Raw genomic sequence first — 20,295 nt, 5'->3', positions numbered from 1 at the left:
CTCTCCTTCTAGACCACATAAAAGCCAACATTTCCCCTTACCACTGGCCTTCTGATCCACTTTTGGACGGTACCTGTGAATCAGGCAGAACTACCTAACAATCAGGACTGGAATCTTTCTTGCTCAACTAGCTGATCATCCCCACAAGGCCATTAAAACCAATGATAAGGGACTGGCAAAGAGCCAGGTCACTTCTTCCTTGTAACCTTACTTTTGCCTTTGGGATTGACTGGAGCCTGAGCCCATCCACACCATTTCCGCCTAATGGTAGGGTGCTGCTGTGCATGCCCGCATTTAAGGATGGGTGGGTCAGGCTTAGTCCATGACCGAGGCATCTTAAAGCACGTGAACTTGGGTGCCCATGGTCATGAGTTCAGTCTCAACCAAAGCCTAGAAGCAAATCAAAAGCAATTCCTCAGCCGCTCAGGGAGAGAATAGTTACCCACAGAGGATGGCAGGACTTCACTCCAAAAATTCTAATGGTCTGCACTGCTGTTCGCCCACAAGGACCTGCCAAAAGGCCCCGATAACATCCCTGTCTGTCACTGCCGCTCCAAACACCACCGGACCTGCTGGGTCACATGGTGCAACTGGCAGAGCAACTTGCACTGCAGCCCAGATCTGCTGCAGAGCCTCCTCTTGTCCTGGGTCCCACTCCCATTTGGCAGATTTTCAGGTCATTCGGTAAGTGGGTCACAGCAGCATGCCCGGAGGAGCAACACGCTGCCTCTAAACTTTGAAGAGGTTCACTAGCACTTGGGTTTCTCCCATAAAGATGCGAGGTTCCAGAGGAAGCCATTTGTCCTTCACTTTGGAAAGAATATTTCCACATGTCCGAAAACTACTGAACTCCTAGAATTTTCACAGAGGTAGAAGGCCTCTGAATTTTGGTAGGGTTTATTTCCCACCCTCTGGCATGCAAGTGTCTCAGCAATGTGTCCCACATACCAGGTACAATCAGCAGAACAACTTCAATGTAATGAACCATCAGGATGCCTTGTATAAGGGAAAGACAATCAGAGTCCTGGGGAGTAGATTATGACATAGTGCTGGCGAGATGATATACCTCTGAGGCTGGACAGGATGATGGATTACTGGCTTTGCCAACAGTACAGCTTGGAAGCAAACTTCTTCTGATGGTCTTTGCTAACAGGCACAGAGAAAAAAGCACCCAGCTGTTCAAAGCTGTACCAGCCCAAGCATCAGGTGCTGTGTTGATGTTCTCCAGCAATGGAACCACATCTGGACCAGCAGCTGCAACTTGGAACCAACACCTGATTAAATTTTTAATAACTCACTGTCATTCTCCAAGATCCATCTGTTTTCTTCTCAGACCAAGCTGGATGAAGATATCATCAGAATCACCTCCCTTCCATCCTTTGGGTCCGTGATGATAGGGCTGTAATGGTTTATTTTATGTTGGTACAATGAAATACCTGGGGTTTACTTAGCTCACCATTTTGGAGGTCGGAAGTCGAAGGTCAGGTGGCCCATCTGTTCTGCCTTTGATGGGGTTCTTGTGGCTACATCACAACATGGCAGATGGTGCCATGGAGGGGGTGGATGTACAGGGAGCGGTTGAGGTTTCTACCACCTTAGCACCATCACACCGGAGACCACATTTCCAGTACATGAGCCTTTGGAGGATAAATTACATCTGAACCCTAGCTCTGCCATCTCTACAGGAATGCAGAATTACTGTTAGTGTAGACAGAGGCAGTTTTAGCAGTTCCTATTTGGCCTTTTCTACCATGATAGCCCCACTCCATAGGTCAAAGAACCTGTGGGAGGGTTCTTCCTGTTGCTCGGTGCCTCTGTTCCAATTACAAACCCCAGAATTGGGAAGATAGCCAGAGGGTATGTTCAGGGCCCCACTGGGTAGATCTGAGTAAAACTCCATGATCACTTGACTTCCAAAAGCCGCTGTTCTGATTAGTGAACCACACTGATGCTCAGGATCTCCAGGAATCAGTGTTAATTCAGAGCCAGCATCCAGGAGTCACTGAAAAGTCTGATAGGATACAAATGAACTCCAGCACTGCAGCGTTCAAAAAAAGCAGAGGCAGTGATGAGTGACATTCGTTACAGCCAAGAGTCTTGATTCCATTGGTAACTTCAACTTGGTAAAGCATCATTTGACTCCGCCAGGCACTTGCCAGGGACGGAAGCCATGAAGGCATAGCAGGTTGTTCCCTAGTGGGTGGGCAGAGGGATAGGTCAGCACAAAAGCTCCACCCTGAAATGACCCAGGATGGAGCCCTATCCTACTCGGGACTTTTATTGACCACTTGCAGGAAGTGATGTAGGCTGAAATGATCTGTTTCCCAGAAATACCCACGAAGCACACTTGCTTTTTTGGTTTGTTTGCTTGTTTCTTTTTTCAGTACCAGGAATTGAACTCAGGACCTTGAGCTCCCCAGGCAGGCACAGCCACACTTGCTGACACTAAGAAAACTGGGGATAAATCGTTTTCAAAAGTCTGGAGGCAGAAGCAGGCAGTATCAAGAGGGAAATTGGCTTGAGGATTTGGAGATGTGGAGGTGGCTGCACAGTTACCCCTCCCTGGCTCGCTGGGTGGTCTAGGGTTCGAGTTTCCACTCCTTGGAGTCTTGTATTTGCCATCTGTGTCGGAAGAAGACATTCCCCACCTCATGGTTCAGTCAGTAGCATGGGTTATGCTTTGAGATTCTCAGGACCTCACCTTATAGTCGTGCAGTGCACATGTGCATGCTATAAAGATGGAATCCAGAAACACGTGTACAGTGGGCAAACGCTCTACCATTGAGCTACATCCCCAGCCCTTTTTCAATTTTTCATTTGGACATAAGCTGTCACAAAGCTGGCCTCGAACTCAAGATATTCCTGCCTCACAAGTAGCTGGGGTTACCTGCATGTGGCACCACACCCACCTCGCCCTATTGTTCTTTTTTTTTGGCTTAAATTCTTTTATTGGTACACTTTAGGTATGCAGTACATTTACATTCATCATTGGGTGCGTGTACCCGTACACAATGCATCTTGGTTCTTATTTTTTCCCCATTCCCTGCCCTCCCTTCACCCCCTCCACCCTTCTGTATTTACAGAGACTTTGTTTCCATTTTTTTTCTTTTCTCATAATTTTTCCTTTCCCTTCTTTCCTTTCCCCTTCCCCTCCCACTTCCCCTACCCCTTTGGTCCTTTTCTTCCTATTTCAAATTATCAATTATTAATTTTAATCATTTTCATCCTTATTTACACTTTCAGTTTCTCACACTAGAGAAACTATTCAGTATTTACACATGTGTGTCCTATTTATGTCACTTAAGAGTATGGCCTCAATATGCATCCACTTATGTGTAAATGTCTCTAGTTTCTCATTCTTTATGGCTGAGTCGTACTCCATTTTATAAAAAACCACGTCTTCTTTTTCTGGTCTCCAGTTGATGGGCACTTGGGCTGCTTCCAGACTTTAGCTATTACAAACTGCCCTACTACTGCTTTTAACAGGGGTGCCCTGCCCCTTCACCTTCTACCAGGGTTTCTCAGACTGGACATTATTGGCATTTGGGGCCAAATAGGTCTCATCGTGGAGCGGGCCTGTGCCTTGTACACTGCTTGGCCTCCCGCGGTACCTGCGTACCTCAGACAGTGACACCGTCTAGAGGGGAGATGTCCATTCTCGCAGTCTCTGTGTGCACATTTGTAAATAAGGAGATGTGTCTGGGGCTCCAGATTCCTCCATGCATTTGCTCATTAATGCCACCATGCAGGAAAACTGTTCTCAGTGTGGGCTCCATGCCAGGCCTGAGACATACTATTTTTGTTTTTAAAGCTTTCTATTTTAATGTCAGATGATGCAAGTTTAATTACTCAAATCATATTTGAACAGGTTGTTGTTGGCATATAAATTTGGTTTTTGTTTGTTTGTTTTGCAGTGCTAGAGATGGAGCCCAGGGCCTTGAACGTGCCAGGCGGAGCCATGCGCTCACTTGCCTTTGCAGTGCTTTGACCAATGAGATCCTGGACATTAGTCTGAGATGGATCTTTAGGACATTAAGGAGATGCATACTTTTCCTAGTTTGCCAAGACTTCTTTTAAACTCAGGAACGTATTTTGTCACATTCTCTTTGGCATCTCTTGAACTGGTGTCATATATTTTTCTTTTGATCTACTTTCAAGTTGCGACTTGGTAGCCTCTTGTGTTAGCATCTTTGTTGTGGTCACGGTGCAGCAGTGGCCACAGGCGAACGTGCTTCTCCGTGGGGCTGAGCAGACATCGGGCCTGGAGGAGCTGGGCTCGCCCAGCGGCTTCCCAGCCACGACTCAGGCTCAGGAGTAGAAGAGGGGGAGGACTCATTAAGTGAGCTTTTTGCTTCAGGGGTATGGAGGCCAATGCGAGAAAGCCATGGGCCGAGGCCATCGGTGAGCTATCCACAGGGTGGCTGGGCAGGTGCCTGGATCCAGGTGCCTGCGGGTTGTCGCACTGGCCTACTACTTCAAGCTGCCCACAACCTGCTCTGTGTTAGGGGCCTGGACTGGCTGCTGACCAAAGGCTGGCCTGCAAAGCCCACCTTCGTCTCTATTCCCCATCCCAGGGCATTCTCCCCTTCTCCTGGCTTCTTGGCTCTCCTTCTAGCACCTTCCATCTACCTGCCCCAGGCTCAGCTTATCATTTCCTTCCTCTACTTGCAGTTCACTGGATATGGCAGTCAACCTTTCATTACTGTAACAAATACCTGGGGCAATCAACTTATAAAGCAAAAGGGTTTATTTTAGCTTCCGGTTTCCGAGGCTCCATCCCGGGTTAGCAGCCTGCACTGATTGTCTCGGGTCTGTGCTGGGACATTATGGCAAGGCCCTGTGTAGAGCCGAACCTCTGACCTCCTGACTGGGCAGCAAAGGAAAAGAAGAGACAGGGTCCCCTGACCCTCTTTCAAGAGCCAAGCTGGGAAGCAGGCCTATTGGAGGACACAAGAGGCAGACCCCAGCCTGGCGACTTCCCACAGCTGCTCCCTGAGAGGTGAGCACCACAGTGCAAAGCCCTCCCTCTGGCCATCATCTGTCCAGCCCAATCCCACTTGCTGACCCCAGGGCCCCATCCTGGAGCCCCAGAGTCCCTGCGGTGGGTTGGCTGCCTGACTCCCAGGGACCCAGCTTTGGCATCCCTGCCCCTGACCACCCCCGCATCCGTTGTCTATTAATGCACCTGTGACTTCAGTTATTCCTGGGAGGACAAGCTGCAGTGCTTGGGTATCTTCTTCTCCTGAGGGTTTGTGTTTGTCTGCTCAGGGCACAGACAGAGACGTTCCTTTCATTACCTTTGTGGGTTTCAGCCTTGGGGTCTTTCCAGCTTCCCACCTGGCTTGGGCCACCTGTATCCCTCTTCCTCTTTGCTCAGACTTAGTTTCCTTCGCCTAAGTGCTCCTGGCACACATTGTGACCCTGAGTCATGCTGACCCAGCCTACTCCCCAGGTATCTGTCAGCTGCTCTAAGGAACTGGGGCTTGGTAGTTCACTGAGCATTCACCCCTCACACGGAGTCAGCCATAGCCTATTATTTTCTCACAGGTTTTATGTTTTGTTTTGGGTACTAGGGATTGAACCCAGGGCCTTCATATTGAGCTATATCCACAGCCCTTTTTTTATTTTTTAGTTTGAGCCAGGGGCTCACTTATTCCCCAGGCTGGGTTCGAATTTGTGATTCTCCTACCTCAGCTTCCCAGAGTGCTGTGATTACAGGTGTGTGCGGCCACACCTGAGCTCTCTCAGGTTTAGGAACAGCACCCACCCCTGAGGTTTGAGGCCCTTCTTGCCCCTCCGTGTGCTCTGCATCCAACTGAATGGAGTGGGGTGAGCAAGCTGGGGTGGGAAGTCCGCAGCGGCAAAAGGGAAGGAGAGGAGGAGGCAGAAAATTGACTGTCACTGCAGTCCAGGGAGGAGGGGTCCCAGGGACACAAGGCCCTGACCCTGGCTGGTGGGTGGTGGCAGCAGCCTGCTGGAGTCTGAGAAGAGACACTTGTCATGAAGGAGATGCACAGGGGACCCCAGGCCACACATGGTGTCCGTGGCCAAGAGGGACTGGATTGGGCAGCTTGGCCCCAAGGGTGGGCTCAGGGCCTGAGCGAGCCATGGCCGTCACCCAGGAATGCAGGGCCGGGGTTTGGGGTACCAAGGGCACTCACACCCTGCCATGCCAATGTGAAAGGCACAAGTCCCACCCCTCACCATGCTGCCCCTCCAGGAAGCCCCACAAGGTCTGCATGGAGTCCTCAGGCTCCAGGAGTCCTGACCCACTCTGGGTGACGGGGACCGCTGGCCCTGGGTTCAGGAGTCCACACAGGGACTCCACTGCTGGGGTGTGTGTGTGTGTGTGTGTGTGTGTGTGTGTGTGTGTGTCCTCTTGGCTCCCCAAGCCCACCCCATCACCCTCCTGCCCATACTCCATCCAAGCCACCCACAGCCAGCCACATCCAGGGACACGGTCATCTCAGGACCCTCCGCAGGAGGAATTCTGGGTTCTTGGTACCCAGAGTGTGGCCCGGAAGGGGAGGGGCCGCCGGGCCTGTGGGCCACTCAGGGACAGCTGGATCGGGGCCCAGCAGGGCCTCAAAAGCAGGGACCCAAACCCATGGCCTGGATCTGAGGCCAGCACCAGAAGGGGACGAGTGTGTGTAGGCGCCGCTGATGAACCAAGAGACAGACAGTTAGAAGCCCTTGTTGTTTATTTTGCAATAAACAAGGTTTTTTTGCATTGTCTGGACTTTTGGTAGGCGGGAAAAGCTCAAAAGATCACCAAAGACATCTCTTTGTGAACATTTTGGTTACAGATTATCAGTACCCCTCCTCCTCTCTCAGAATTTGGGTCCGAGTAGAGAATGCGCCTCAGCTCTCCTTTAGCTCCTCCCTCGTAAACTGCACACCACACCAAGTGCCCGAGGGCACCCGAGCAGTCAAATCCCGACACTCTCAGCAGATATGGTTGCCCATTGAGTATGGAGTGAGCCATTTCTGCGCGACGTGGAGACAGAGGCGAGATGCTAGCACTGCTCCTGCGGCACTGGGGTGGGCGCTGTGAAATTTGGGTGGGGCGGCCTCATCGTGTGCTGGCTAGAGATCTTGTGTCACGTGGGAAGCATGGTGGCATTCGAAGGGAGACGTCTGCTCAGGACTCTCCGCTCCCACGGCATTTTACCTGCACTGCGCTCGGCTCCCGGGGATACCTGCGTGGCCGCCCCCGTCCCAGACTGTCCCCCTCAGTCTGCACATCCCACGGCTCCCTGCACTCTCCCTCGCACGTGCAGCAGGTGCTTGGAAATGCTCCCTGACCGGATGGTGGTGGAGGGTGAGGTGGTGAATGGATGAGCAGTCCTCACAGGAAGGCAGCCGGGCCTCACGCCCTGGTCACCAGGTGACCCAGCTACTCCCTGCCACGTGAAGAGTGCAAAGAAAACATGGAGTAGAGAACCAGATTGGTGCATCCAATTGTCAAATTTTGCGTTGGGGAAGCCAAGGACCAGAATGGTTAGCACTCCATCAACGCCTCACGTTGAGAGCGGCCAGGCAGCGTACCAGATGACCACCCGGCACAGCGAACAATGCTTTTTTTTTTTTTTTTTTGTCTTTTTAAGTTTTTTATTTCTTAAAACAAACTCAAAAATGAGATGGCATGGTGGCTTGACTTAGTTGGGGGGAGGGTCAGCAGAGAGGGGGTGGGGAGTGGGGTCTGGGCAGAAGGCAAAGGGCGGCTGGGCTGAAGTGGGGAGGGGCTGGGGTGAGGCTGGAGGGTGCAGAAGACCGGGATCTGGGAGCCAGGGGCTTGGGGTTGGGCGGGGACTTGGGGAGAGTTGGGGCAGGCTCTGAGTCGGGCGGACAGCGGACCTGGGGTGTGGGGTGGGAGTGATAAAGTCAATGCCTATGTGATGACAGTGGCGCATGACCCATGAGTGGTGAGGTATGAGTGCAGTGGCTATGAGCTGATGACTGTGATGGTAAGGTGACTATGGCTTGCAGCGAGGTCAACACGGCACGTTACTTACTCCGTAAAGCTAAGAATAGAGATTCTTATCCAAAAAATTTAAGAAGCAAAATATAACTAACTGGTACCCAAGGGCTGTGTAGCTGGCCAATCCTAAAAGGAGTTAGAAAGCTACACAGAGCTCTGTCCCATTTCTTTCTGTTTTTACAAAAAAGATAGATTACTCTCTTTAAAAAAAAAAGTCCAATTCATAATTCAGAAGCTGGATAGATCTTACAGGATCTGAGGAGTCTTAGCAACACAGACACAAACCCATGGCTGTGTAGACCAGGGCTCGGGCCACTGTGACCACAGGACAAGAAAACACCCCACAAGCAGCTACTTCCACGGCAGTCTGTGAAAACCTCGGTGAGGGCAGTGTTGCTGCTCAGATTCTGCCAGGGGCACTTACGGTCAAGGTGCACTTAAATCTCAGAGACATCTCTAATCTACAGGGCAGGAGCTCCACTGTAGGCGAGGGGTCGGGCGGGCCCAAGGTAGGAGTGGGGGCCAGCTGCCCACGTGGCAGCTCCAAATGGCATGTTACACCTCAAAGGGGCCAACTTCTCCCACGTGGGGAGTGAGCCAGGAGGCTCCCGCTTTGAGAAAAGCAGCTAGGGTCATCTCCAACATCAAGTGAACTTCCAGGATAGGCCAAAACCTTTGGATCCCAGGCTGGGACTTGAAATTGGTCAGGCCCTATGCTCAGGGTCAGGACATGTTTTGGTAGCTACGCTTTGTTCCTAATTCTGAGTTCTAGGGTCAGAGAGGACCTTGATGGTGAGAGTTCAAACCCCTCCTTCGAGAGGGACCTGATAGTGGGCCCGGGACTGGGATGGGGACTCGCCAAGGATCATACAGCGAGTTAGTGGCAGGGCTGGGCCAAGGTCCCAACCCCCTAGCTGCCAACCCGGGGCTCTCTCTGCCTGAAACACAAACCGCTGCACTCTGAAATCTCAAACCAATCAGAAAGATCTAAAAGGTTGCAGTGGAGCTGGATGTGAGTGCGAGTCGGATGTGACACGTGAGAATTAACGAACGAAAGAGATTTTAGTTTTTCACAGTGAGCGGTCATGCACAGAACTTGTAATGGTTGCACAAGGGCCCTGTGTTCGAGACCCCTGGGTCAGGGGTGTCGGCACTGGGTCCTGGTTCTTTTGCCTTGTTTTTTTTTTTTTTTTTGGTCTTTTTGATATTTTTTGATCTTAGAGTTTAGAATAACATACTTATATCTTTTACTTGTTTAGAGATGAAATTCTTATTTTTCTTATTATTTATAATCATGCATTAATAGAGTAAGAAGGATTTGTTTAGCATTGCGTTTGTCACACGGCAACACAAAGACAATATATGTAAGCATAGCGTTCACCAGATTCGACACAAAAGATAGCAAATTCCACCACAAAGATGAGCACAGACCGCATATGGTGAGCTCTGCGGAACCCCGAGAATAAAGAGGGGCCCATGGGAATGCTACTTAGATCTCCTCCTCGCCGGCCTCCCTGTCGAAGGTGGTTGCGTTGACCCTCTCGGGGAAGATGATGTTCACCGCCATGTCTTCCCCATTGTGGTAGTGCAGCAGCAGGTTCTTCTTCTTGCGCAGCATGTTGTTGTAGCGCAGGTTGGACACCCAGGTCTCGCATTTGTTGATGAAGATGATGATCACGGTGCCCAGCACCACCAAGCCGGTGAGCACGCCCAGTATGGTGAAGCAGACGGCCTGGCCCTCGGTGAGGAGAGGGGTGCTCTTGTTGAGCTGCTTCATGGATACCTTCAGGATGCGGTGCTCGGGCTGCGGCAGCGGCAGCTCGTGCACCCCAGGGGTCACACGATAAGACAGGCCGTAGCCCCTGGGAACCTGTAGGGTGCCCGCCTCGCGCTTCTTGGCGCAGGTGGGGCCTGTGAACGGGGGCTTGCACAGACACTCGTAGCTCACCTGGGTGTGCTGCAGGCAGGTGCCCCCGTTCAGGCACGGGCTGCTGGTGCAGGTGGTCACCGGACGGCTGCAGGTCTTGTCGATGAAGCCAGCCGGGCAGCGGCAGCGAAAGTCGCCCCCGATGTCGGTGCACACGCCGCCGTTCTCGCACGGGTTCGGGGTGCAGCTGTTGGCCACGATCTCGCAGAAATTGCCTGAGAAGCCAGGGGGGCACAGGCAGGAGGCATGGGAGGCCCGGCCCTCATCGTCCACGCAGGTGCCTCCGTGCTGGCAGGGGGAACTGAAACAAAGGACAGGTGACAGGCCCTCGGGGGCTGGGCAGGGACAGGCTCAACTCCTCCTCCACAGTCTTGGCCTGACACTCACTGGGCAGGTGCTCAAGACTCATCAGGTGAGGGCGGGACAGGGAGGGCCAGTCCAGGGGTCACCTGCGCGGGGTGCCCACCTCACCCTGTCATGGTGCCAACCTGGCACAGACCTGACTCCCGTGGCAGGAAGCCCACATCCACTCCCACCTCTCATTTCATGTCTCCAACCAGAGCACTGATGGCCAGTCACTAGAGGGGAAACCGAGGCTGGGGGAGCAATCATTAGTCAGAGCCCAGATCTGGAACGAGCCCCCTCCCTTGAGCTCCCTCCGGGCCCCTGAGGCAGAGCCAAGCAAGGCAGGCCCCACTCACCTCTCTGGGGACCTGCTGCCCCTGCAGTCCTGCCTGTGGCCCCGGCCCCACCCCACCCCTTATGATAATTTTTGTTTCTGGTGGCGTGGGCCCGGGGGCCCTTATGATGGAAACCTTCAGGGTTGTGCCTGGGCCATGGCAAGCCAGTGTCTGGGGCTGGCCGTTTCCTGGGGGTCCACTCACCCAAGCGCAGCTTGCAAACCCAGGCTATTTGGACCAAGCTGAGCACAGGCATTTAATGTAAGAGCTTTTAAATGAGCAGGCCCTTTGTCATCTGATAAATGCCAAAACTCCGGGGGAAGAAAGGGGCCATAAACCCAAGACATCAGCATTGCTGCCTGGGGGTGAGGATCAGGGCCCCGGAGGAATTTCAAGGACTCCAGACTCTATTTTGACAGACTCCTTCAAGTTTGATAGAGAGAAGAGCAAAATATTTTAAAGGTCTTGCTCTGTTTTTCTCTCCCGCTTGCTAATAAGTAGCAGTGAGGTTCCACTGTCACCCCCCCCACCCTCCTCCCTTCTGAACACTGATCCCTGGTGCCAGCCTCTGCAGCCTCCTGGATTTGCTATGCACCCAGGGAGGGGCCAGGGCCACATGAACTGATTTTGGAAGGACTCCCAGGACCGAGTTCTCGCTCCTGGATTCTTAACTCAGGCTCTGCCTCTGTCACCAGCCATCCAGGGAGGACTCGGGGCTGCAGGCACCAACATAAGGTGGGGCCAGGGATGAGCTGGCAAGAGCCTCTTGGTCAGAAGTCGCAGGGCCCCTTCCCCACTGAGGGTAGTTGGGGCTGGCCCACTTCCTGGGCCGGGGCAGCTCCCCCCGCAGCCATCCCAGACACCCAACCACAGACCCCCCCCCCCCCAATCCCCCAAATAAACAGCCCACAACGTGGTACGGGGCTCACAAACACCCTACCCTGCTGAACTCTGATCTATTATTATGTTGCCTTCAGAAAATTATGCAGCCCAATCTACTGCCATTCACAGGCATCAGACTTGGTAACACCAAGGGAATAGGCAATCACCTCAGGGATCATTTGAAAACATTATGGAAATGACACTCCCCCATAAATGCCCCAGCTCCAGCAGCCCTGCGGGCAGCCCCTAGCACTTGCGTCTTCTGTCAGGCAACAGGTCCAACAGGGTCAGGCTGAAGGTGGTTTGGGGGTGAAGAGCCCCACAGCAACCCAGAGTGGGAAAGAGGATTTACCCATTGATCACGCAGGGCCCGTCCTTCTTCTGGCAGCCCTTCCCCGAGTGCCCAGGGACACAGGCACACTCATAGTGGCCACTTCCAAGGTCCATGCAGGTGCCATTGTTGGCGCAGGGGGTCGAGGTGCAAGCACGGACATCTGAGGGACAGAAAAACCTGGACTTCAGCTTCTCCTCCGTGTGCCAGTGTGACAAGGACCCTAAGTGGGCTGCAAAATGGCCCTGCTCTTGACTTCTAAGTGGGGTTCATAGAAAGGGATACAGTGACCCCAACAAAAACCCTGAAGTGCTAAACTGGGAGTGGGGAAGCAGAAGGCTTCTGCCTGTGTAAGGTCGAATCAGAAAGCCACGGCCACAGATCTTCAACATGGGACAGCTGAACCCTTTCCTGGCACCCTGAAGTCTGGCAACACATCCGTGACCTTCACAGCAGATGCCATGGCCTTCCCCAAGGGATTCCCTAGTGCCTGTCTCCCCTGGCCCCTCCAGCTGCCCATGTTTAGGGCCAAGGTCCCTGCCCCTGCCTTGGAGAACCCCTGTCCAGCCTGCCCCTAGCGATTTCAAGACCCCCTGTGGGTTACTGAGAAAGCTGCCCTCACCACCCCCTGGTCTTTCTGCTCTCAGGTTTTGAACTAAGGGGTCCAGGATGAAATGGCAGCATCTTTTGAAGCCAGCAAAATGAGAACTATTGAGTACTCTCCTGTCTGTGTGGGTTTCCGTGAACACGGGTTTATTTCCACCGCCTTTTCACACCTCCCGTCAGCTGGCTTCATTATTCGGGCTTAGCAAGCCGGGGATGAGCTGCATAGAGGGGCCCAGGCCAGGGTCTCTCTGACGGGGGAGACCTCAGCTCCCTGGCAGTGCCACGCCCCAGCCTACTGCTGTGTGGCAGTGAGTTCAGCAACTCCCCACTCCGTGCCTCAGTTTCCCTCCTCCTAAGAGGAAAGGCTCTCTATCCCGAGTTTTCTATCATTTGAGCTGCTGCACCTGCTAAATCAATAGAAAGCCAGGGCCAGCCAGAGACAAGGCAAGTCAAGGAAGGCTGGCAGGGGGTGGGAGGTGGATTTTCCCCCCTTTTCCAAGAGACCCACACCCTTGTGGAGGGAGACTGCAGTCCATCAAGGAGCAAACGTCTGAATGCCACACTGATGGACCCTGCGGGCTCCCGGCATGGTCCAAGGAGACATAAAGAGGATTTATCTTTACGGGACAGCATTGGCAGAGTGCTAGCACACGAGCCTCCGCAGCAGGATCCTAATTCTCCGCTCCTGGCTCTCTGGTCACTCGGAATCTTAAATTTAAGCTAAAGAGCTGGTGACCACCCCCACCTGGCCCTTTCCCCAAAACACCAAGTCTCGTGAGCTGTCAGGCTCCTTTGCCCCCAACCCAAGTCAGGGGTGGATTAAACTGTGGCAAAGGGGGGCGGGCTCTGCCACAAAGGCAGCTGGGAGGGTGCTGGCAACAACCCTGAGGGCTGTCCCCTCCCTGGGACCCCAGACTGGGCAGGCAGTCACCCCCAAAAGCCAGCCTTTGTCAACCTGGTAGGGAGGGGTTGTGTGGAGGGCCCGAGAGGAGGGGGCTTTTGTCTGGAAAAATCCTCCAGGGTGTAAAGAGGGTAGGCTCCAGGCTAAAAGCCTCGCCCTGATCCCAAACTAGCTCTGCGCTGCTGCTGCAAGGGGCTGCAGAGCTTTGGGCCAGAGCATGAGTCAGCTGCAGACAAGCCTGTGCCATGGTGGGTGGGGGAGGACCACGTGGGGCAAAGGCCCTTCTGCTTCTCTGAGCCTCACTTTCCCTGTTTGTACCACCTGTCTCTGCAACCCTGGGGCAGCTACCTACACTGCTGCCACGGCTGCTGGCAGATTTTTCCAAGACTTTCATTTGCCCAGTCTTTAGGGCAGTGTTTGCCAAATGAGAATGGGCTCCAACGAGCATTTAGCAGCCTGGAGATGCAGCGACAGCCAACTCTCAATTGCTCAGGGTAATGGAGAACAAAGATGGCATAAATTAATGAAATCAACAGATAGCATGAACCTGCTCCTGAGCCCCTCCTCAGCCTCTGGCTCCTGCCACACCGGCCCTTGCTGTGGGGTGTGTACCACTCTCCTGAGGCCCAGATGCCACACCCACCCCTCCCTGTTGGTGGCTGGCCTTTTGCAGCCTCCTTCGTCTTTCCAGTGACTCCCTGGCATCTAAACCCTGAGATGCCCAAGTCCTTCCTCATGGCTGGTTGTACTCAGCGATCTACACAGGTGCCTGGAGTCTGTGCCCCACCAGCTCAGTTCTGTGTGTATTGCATGTTTATTTTGTGCATCTTTATTCAACAGGCAGGCCCAGGCCCCATGTCACTGGGTGCTGGCACGGCAGAGGTGAGCAGACCAAAGTCCCTACCTATGAGGAGTTCCCTGGAACCAATAGGCAATGCATGAACAGATCTTTACAAGAGAGGGCCCTGGGGGTGTGGGGACAAGGCTGGGGGGAGGGGGGCAGCCACCAGGCCCGGGCGGGCAGGCAGGAGAGGGAGGTGGGCAGGGGCAGTGCCCACCTATATTGCAGAGTTTGCCATCCCAGCCATCCTCACAGATGCACTCCCCGGGCTCTTCACAGTGTCCATTCACACAGCCAGAAAAGGTCACGCACTGGTCACACAGGTCACCCTGCCAGCCAGGCTGACACCTGTAGGGAGGGGCAGATGGGGACGTTTGAGGGGCTCTGGTGGAGAGGGGGCTCAGACTGCTTTCTGTATACCAAGAGCCTTTGGGGGATCCTTGCTCAGGGCCAGGCCAGTGGGTCCCAGGAACATCCACCAAGCCACCTGCGTGAAGAAACTCAGAGGGAATAGGCTGAGGGCCGGGCACCGAGGGCCCTGAGAGCTGAGGGAAACTGCATTTTGCCGAAGTGGCCCACAGAGGCCCCTCACCTACACCCCACCCCGACTCCCCCCAGTCTTCTGCAAGGAAGCTGTGTTATGAAGCAGCACAGTGGCCAAGGCCCCTCCCCTCCAACCTGACTCCTCCCTCCCCAGGACTGTGTGGCCCCCACCAGCTGGCCCTGAGGACCACACTGTTACCTGCACACATCATCAACGCAGAATCCATTTTTAGGGTCGCAGACCGGGAGGCATTCAGCTCCTGAGGCACAAGAAAGGTTACACAATTCACCCCACAAGGTCCCAGGACCTGGGGCAAAGCCCCTCCTGGAGCCCCCTCGCCCCTGGGGGACCCATCATCCCTCTTGGGTCACACAGCCCAGCACCCACTAGGCCCTTCTTATCTGTGACGCATGTAGCTGAACCTACGCAGCAAAAATTCTCTGCCACGTGCCTAGCTCTGGGACCACTACAGAACACTGTGTAGTTTCCAAAAGCAAGACAGGCACCTTTCCCCACCAAATAAAAACACCAAACCTCAAATCCCCTGAATGTGGGGATTCAGGGGCAGTAGGAGGAGAGCTGCTGACCCCAGCATTCAGCCAAACCCTCACTTCCGCAAAGTGAGCCAAAAGGGGGGTGCAGATTTCGAGGTGTTCTTCCCTGGGAAAGCCTAGTCAGGTTCACGTGACCAGCTCCCAGGTAAGGCGTCTAGGGTTTGGGGGTTTTTTTAAGGTTCATTCCGTCAAACCAGGTCACATTTCCAACATTCCCCCAGCCCACTCTCTTCACATTAAGAGGCAAACGCAAGGGTTTGCAAAGCCAGCTGAAATTCCGACAGTTGAGGATTCTGACGCTTTAACTGGCACCTGCTGTATGCATTCACTCCACCAGCTCCCAGCCTCCCGGGCAGCCCCCCCACAGCCACTGGCGCAGTGGGGGCGGGGAGCGCTGCCGGAAGGGGCAACTCTCCGCCGCCAGAGACAGATGGCCGCCGCAAACAGGAGTGTCGCAGCCCCTCACCTAGAGACACGCGCCACGCAGGAGCGGCCCGGCCGGGCTCCTGTTGCGAATCTGGGGCTACGACGGCAAAGTCACCTCACAACGTCCCGCTAGGCCTGCTCCCGAGCGCGCACTCAGGGATACCCCCAAAGTTGCACCCCTGATCGCTGTCACGCAAGACCTCCCCGCATCGCCTCGTTTTCTCCATCCCTCCCTCCTCACCCCAAGAGCAGGCGCCACATGAGCGGCGCGGGAAGGGGCCGGGGTCCCGACCGCCTCGGAGCCCTCGCCCTCCCGGGACCCCAGGGCAGCACCGGGCGCGGCAGGGCCGAGCGGGGTGGCGCGGGGCTTGCTTAGGGTTAGGCGGGACGGGCGGAGCTGGGAGCACGGGACGGGCGCGCGGGACACGGGCGGCCGCGGGCGTCGCAGGCTTCCCCAGAGGGGGCGCGACCGGGCCGCCGAGGGGCTCACCAGAGGAGTCGGGGCCGAAAGCCAGCAGGAGCAGCAGGACGTGCAGGAGGGCTGCGGTCGCGGTCATCGCGGGGCGGCCGGGGTCGCGGTCCCGGGAGAGGCGCGGGGACAGGTCCGGCTCCGGGCGCCGAGCTGGGCTTCTGGTTGCGGACGCTGAAGGGGGCGCGGGCGCGCGACGAGGGGAAAGCCAGGGCTGCTCGGGCCGCGCCGCGCTCTCCGCCGCCGCCGAGGAGCTGCCGCCGCCACCGCCGCTGCCGAGGAGCTGCCGCGCGCGCCGCCCTTTCGTACCGCCTCCCCCCGCGGCCCCCGCCCCGCCCCCGCCTCGCGCGCACGGGGCCGGCGCCGGCCAGTCCCGGTGACCCCCGCCCCGCGGGCCGCCCCCCGCCGCCGCGGCGTCCGGAAGCCGCTCGCCGCGCGCACCGGCACTCGTGGCTAGACGGGCGCAGGTACCCGGCGCGCGGTTGGCACACGGTCCCCACCCAGGACGGCGCTCGGGCCCGCCCACCCGGGCCCGCGGGGCACCGGTGGCCCGAGCCGAGCCCCCCGAGCCGCGGAGCCCCGGAGAGCGCCGCACACACTCACACTCGCGGTTCGGAGACGCACGCAGGACACACTTAGCACCGAGGTCCCGAGCACGCGTGCCAGGGCTCAGATGCCGAGGAGAAGACAAACGCACACGACCAGGACATGGACCACGCACATCACCACACACGCACTCAGAAAAACGACCAGAAAAAGCTGCACTCCCTCCATGTCCCCCTCCACGGGAGACACAAAGTGCCAACGCACTCGGAGCCACACGCACCCTGAGACCCAAACTGTCACAGCCCAGCCGCGGGCCAGACTCGCGGCTGAGCACGTGCACCTCTGGACACAACACACAAGTGCGCGCGTGCCTGTGCTACAGGCAGGGCCTTTGTCATGCCCAGATGTAAACTCGAGGACGCTTGCACACGTGTACAGGCACACACCTACTCTTCACAAGCACACACTCAGTCTCTGAAGCCGACACGTGACATGTTCTTGGTGAAACCCTTACAAAACTACACATGGGCAGCCACCCCACACATGTACAGTAGATCTGTCTTTGTCCTCAGTGACACATGTTGACAACCTCACCGGTATCCTCATGCACACGTGTGTATACATGCTACACACACACACACACACACACACCCCTGCAGAGCAGGCAGAAAGCAATAGTCCAGGCCCACTGGGAGGCCTATGGCCAGAGGGCATTAGTGGGGGGCTGACCCTACCAGATACCCTCCCCCTACAGAGCTCCTGGGGATGGTGGCCCCCCACTGTCCTGGCTCCTGGCAGCCCCCAGCTGCAGCTGAGAGCCCTGAGGGAAAGGAGGCTTGGCCTGCAGCACCCCTCTCTCCAGCTTAAGGCCAGGAAGACAGAGAGGGGGAGGGAGGGGAGACTAAAGGTGCCCACCCTCCTGGGATCCGGAGGTGGATTTGGGGACGGGTCATTCCTGTATGCGTAATTTGCATGTAGATCCCAGGTACCTGAAAACTGCTGCCCATCCCCCCAGCCACAGCCCCTTCCTCACCATGCTGGGGGGTGGGGTTTGGTCTCAGGCCCATCTGACCTTGCCTTGACAAGTTTCAGGACACATTCACAATCTCAGGCCCTAAATAGGGGACAGGGGGTGGGCAAGAGCCCCAAGGGCCGCTGCTCACCGGGAGGAGGACACAGGCTGGGGCACCACCCTTTTGTAGAACCTGTCTCTTTGAAGATGTTCTCTGCAGCAGACTCAGATCGGGGAAACTGGGAATGGTTTGGCGACAGGCTAGAGAGAGCAGTGGGGTGCCCACCACATGCCCCTGGATTCCGTGACCCCGCTCTGTTCCCACACACGTGGGTACACTGAGGCAGCCAGAAGTCCCACAGTCCACCGAGGTGTGTGAGCTCACCAAGGCCTCCCTGGCCCTCCTTCCTCTCTTTCCTCCTTCCAAGGCCCCTGACTTCACCCTCCAAAATTATTCCACGCACAGGCAGACTGGGGAAGGACTGGGTTCTCAGCCAGAAGCCAAGCAAGTTTGGAGGAGCTCTGGGCTGGGCGGCCTTGAGGTGTGGGCTCCTCAGCTCCTGCCCAAGCCACAAGGAGAGGTTGTGGACCACAGGACCATGAAGGGGGCCCCAGGGGCAGTTGAGTGACCCCCTTGACTCCTCCCTCCCCACTCAGGCCCCTTCTGACCCTTGCCCTCCCGGTTCTGGAAGTGGGGGGCATCCTCACCAGGAAGGCGTGGGCTGGGTGCAGACGGGGCACTCCCTCGGCCGATGGGCACTGCTCTGGGACCCCAGCTCCATCCCCTGCCTGCTGGGGACCTTCTGGCCAGCTGCTTTTTGTCTGAGCCTTTTCCTTGTCTATAACTGGGATGGGATGCCTGTCCCCAAAGGGAGCTGGGGTTTTGTAAGCAGAAAAGCTCAGAGCTTACAGGCCTGGCCACAGCCCCTCCAGCCCTTCCTCCTACATCTGCAACCCAGGCTTCAGCCCCAGCCAGTTGAAGGGGTCTGGGAGGGGGACCGGCAGGGTCCTGGTGGCTGGGGTTGCTGCGGGAGGGAGGGGGCTTCCCTTTGACAGGACCTACGAGCCAGGGAGCTTTATGTTGGTTTGCTCTGGTCTCAATAAAGCATTTATGCATTCAGGAGGCCGGAGATTTCTTTGTAGCAAGCAGATGCTGAGAAAGGGTAGCTTAGGAGCATTAGGGAGGGAGACTGGGGACTGTCACAGACTCTAAGCCTGCCCAGAAAGGATGAAAATGCCAATCTAGTCCCTCGGGGAGAAGTCGGCACTGGCTGCTATTCGCAGGCAGATCCAGGGGGCTGGGGAGTGGCAGTCCGTCCTCTATCCATGCATCTCTCCCCTCCTCCTCGCCTCCCATCCAGGGCCCTGGGAGCACCAAGGTGAGTCCTGCAGCCCCTTCTGACCATGCTCAGTGCCCTGGTCAGCACAGTATGGCAAGGCAGTGGCCTGCACAGGGCTGCAGCCCAGGAGCCCCGAGGCCCAGGAAGCCCAGCGTCAGAGCTGGCGTGGGCGAAAGCGGCCCTCCCTCCCCTCCCCCAGGCCTCTCCAAACCCTGAGCCACCCTAGCAAGGCAGCTCTGGACCACTCCCCCCTTGATTAAAGACCAAATTGCTGATCAGAGCTGCTCAGCAGGTTGGCGCTGGAGGGCTTCCGAGGACTGTGCGGCAGGGCTCGGGGTGGATGGGGCCTTCACCCCACCCAGACCTCCATCTCCGTCTGGAGCCTCTGTCTCCACACAGACTGGCCGGCAATTCCGAGGTGTCTGTGTCGCCCCACCAGACAAGGAAACTGAGGCCCAGAGAAGTTTCACAGCCACCTCGGTCCCCCTCCACACGTGGCACATTTTCCATCCTCCCACCAAGGGGATGGGGGGGGGGCTGGCCCCTGTTGCTCTTCCCAAGGCCAGGACCAGCCTCAGCCCAGCAAGGTGGGGTCCCTGCAACCCAGGCGGGCCGGGGCCAGGGCCGGTGCTGGTGGGATCAAACCCTTCCCTGCTGCCCCAGCTGCCCCTCGGATTCTGATTTTTGCTTTGCCCCACTCACCAGCTCTACACTTCAAGATGGCCCAGAGGCTGGAGCTGCTAACACAGGGCTACGGGGCCAAGATTCGAACCTGGGGCCCCTTACAGAATCCAAGTGCAAGCTCCCTGCTCAGACAAGAGGAGCGGTAAGTGACTGGAGCCAGGGAAGGCTGGGAAGGCTCCCCAGGGCTTCCCCAAATCCCCAGGAAGGTGGGTGGCTGCTCAGTACTTTGGGACTCCAAGAGCTTCATGCAGACACCAGAGAGGCCGCAGCTGCCCCCACCCCGATTATCCCTCCACCTGGAAGAAAGTGGAAATGGAGAAATTATCTTTTTTTCTGCCGGGGGGGGGGGGAGGGGCCCTGGGGCCGGAGGGTGGAAGGAAATGAGAGGCGCACGGGGGTACATTTAGGTTTCAAGTTCAATCAGAGAGAAAGCTCTTCAGTCTCAAGTGGGTTCCGCACAGGGAGCCGAACACGAAGCTCCTACCGTGCGGGGCCTCATGCGGGGGGGCCAGGGGGACAGTGACAGCCCCCCCACCCCGCTCCCAGGCTCTCTAGGGGCTCGGAGGCTTCA

At 56.2% G+C, this 20,295-nt stretch overlaps 1 protein-coding gene across 3 annotated transcripts; it reads right to left on the bottom strand.

Annotated features, from left to right (window-relative positions):
• Window positions 1–9,155: 9,155 nt before the first annotated feature.
• Window positions 9,156–16,443, bottom strand: Dlk1 (delta like non-canonical Notch ligand 1). Of its 3 annotated transcripts, none has more exons than XM_004836950.4 (6): window positions 16,164–16,443; window positions 14,892–14,952; window positions 14,367–14,497; window positions 11,823–11,964; window positions 9,930–10,209; window positions 9,156–9,713 (listed from the first exon to the last, which is right to left on the bottom strand). In XM_004836950.4, the coding sequence occupies exons 1-6, from the start codon at window positions 16,228–16,230 to the stop codon at window positions 9,471–9,473; spliced, it is 924 nt and encodes a 307-aa protein (XP_004837007.1). In that variant the 5' UTR covers window positions 16,231–16,443; the 3' UTR covers window positions 9,156–9,470. The 3 variants fall into 3 exon arrangements, with proteins under 3 accessions (XP_004837007.1, XP_021099954.1, XP_004837005.1); XM_021244295.2 differs by having other exon boundaries at window positions 9,156–9,719; window positions 16,164–16,438; XM_004836948.4 differs by having other exon boundaries at window positions 9,156–10,209; window positions 16,164–16,438.
• Between the last annotated feature and the right edge of the window lie 3,852 nt (window positions 16,444–20,295).

Source organism: Heterocephalus glaber, unplaced genomic scaffold (assembly GCF_053883595.1).
Source record: "Heterocephalus glaber isolate CG9 unplaced genomic scaffold, H.glaber_assembly_v1.0 deba00001608, whole genome shotgun sequence".
NCBI classification, from domain to species: domain Eukaryota; kingdom Metazoa; phylum Chordata; class Mammalia; order Rodentia; family Bathyergidae; genus Heterocephalus; species Heterocephalus glaber.
The sequence above is the reverse complement of the archived record's forward strand: the minus strand, read 5'-3'. Positions and strand labels throughout refer to the sequence as shown.

Coding starts and splice junctions, on each gene's coding strand:
- Dlk1 (XM_004836948.4), bottom strand. CDS start 16,230: ATGACCGCGACCGCAGCCCTCCTGCACGTCCTGCTGCTCCTGCTGGCT. Junction 11,965..14,366: donor TGGCAAACTCTGCAATATAG/GTGGGCACTGCC, acceptor TCTGTCCCTCAG/ATGTCCGTGCTTGCACCTCG. Junction 10,210..11,822: donor GGGCCCTGCGTGATCAATGG/GTAAATCCTCTT, acceptor CCTTTGTTTCAG/TTCCCCCTGCCAGCACGGAG.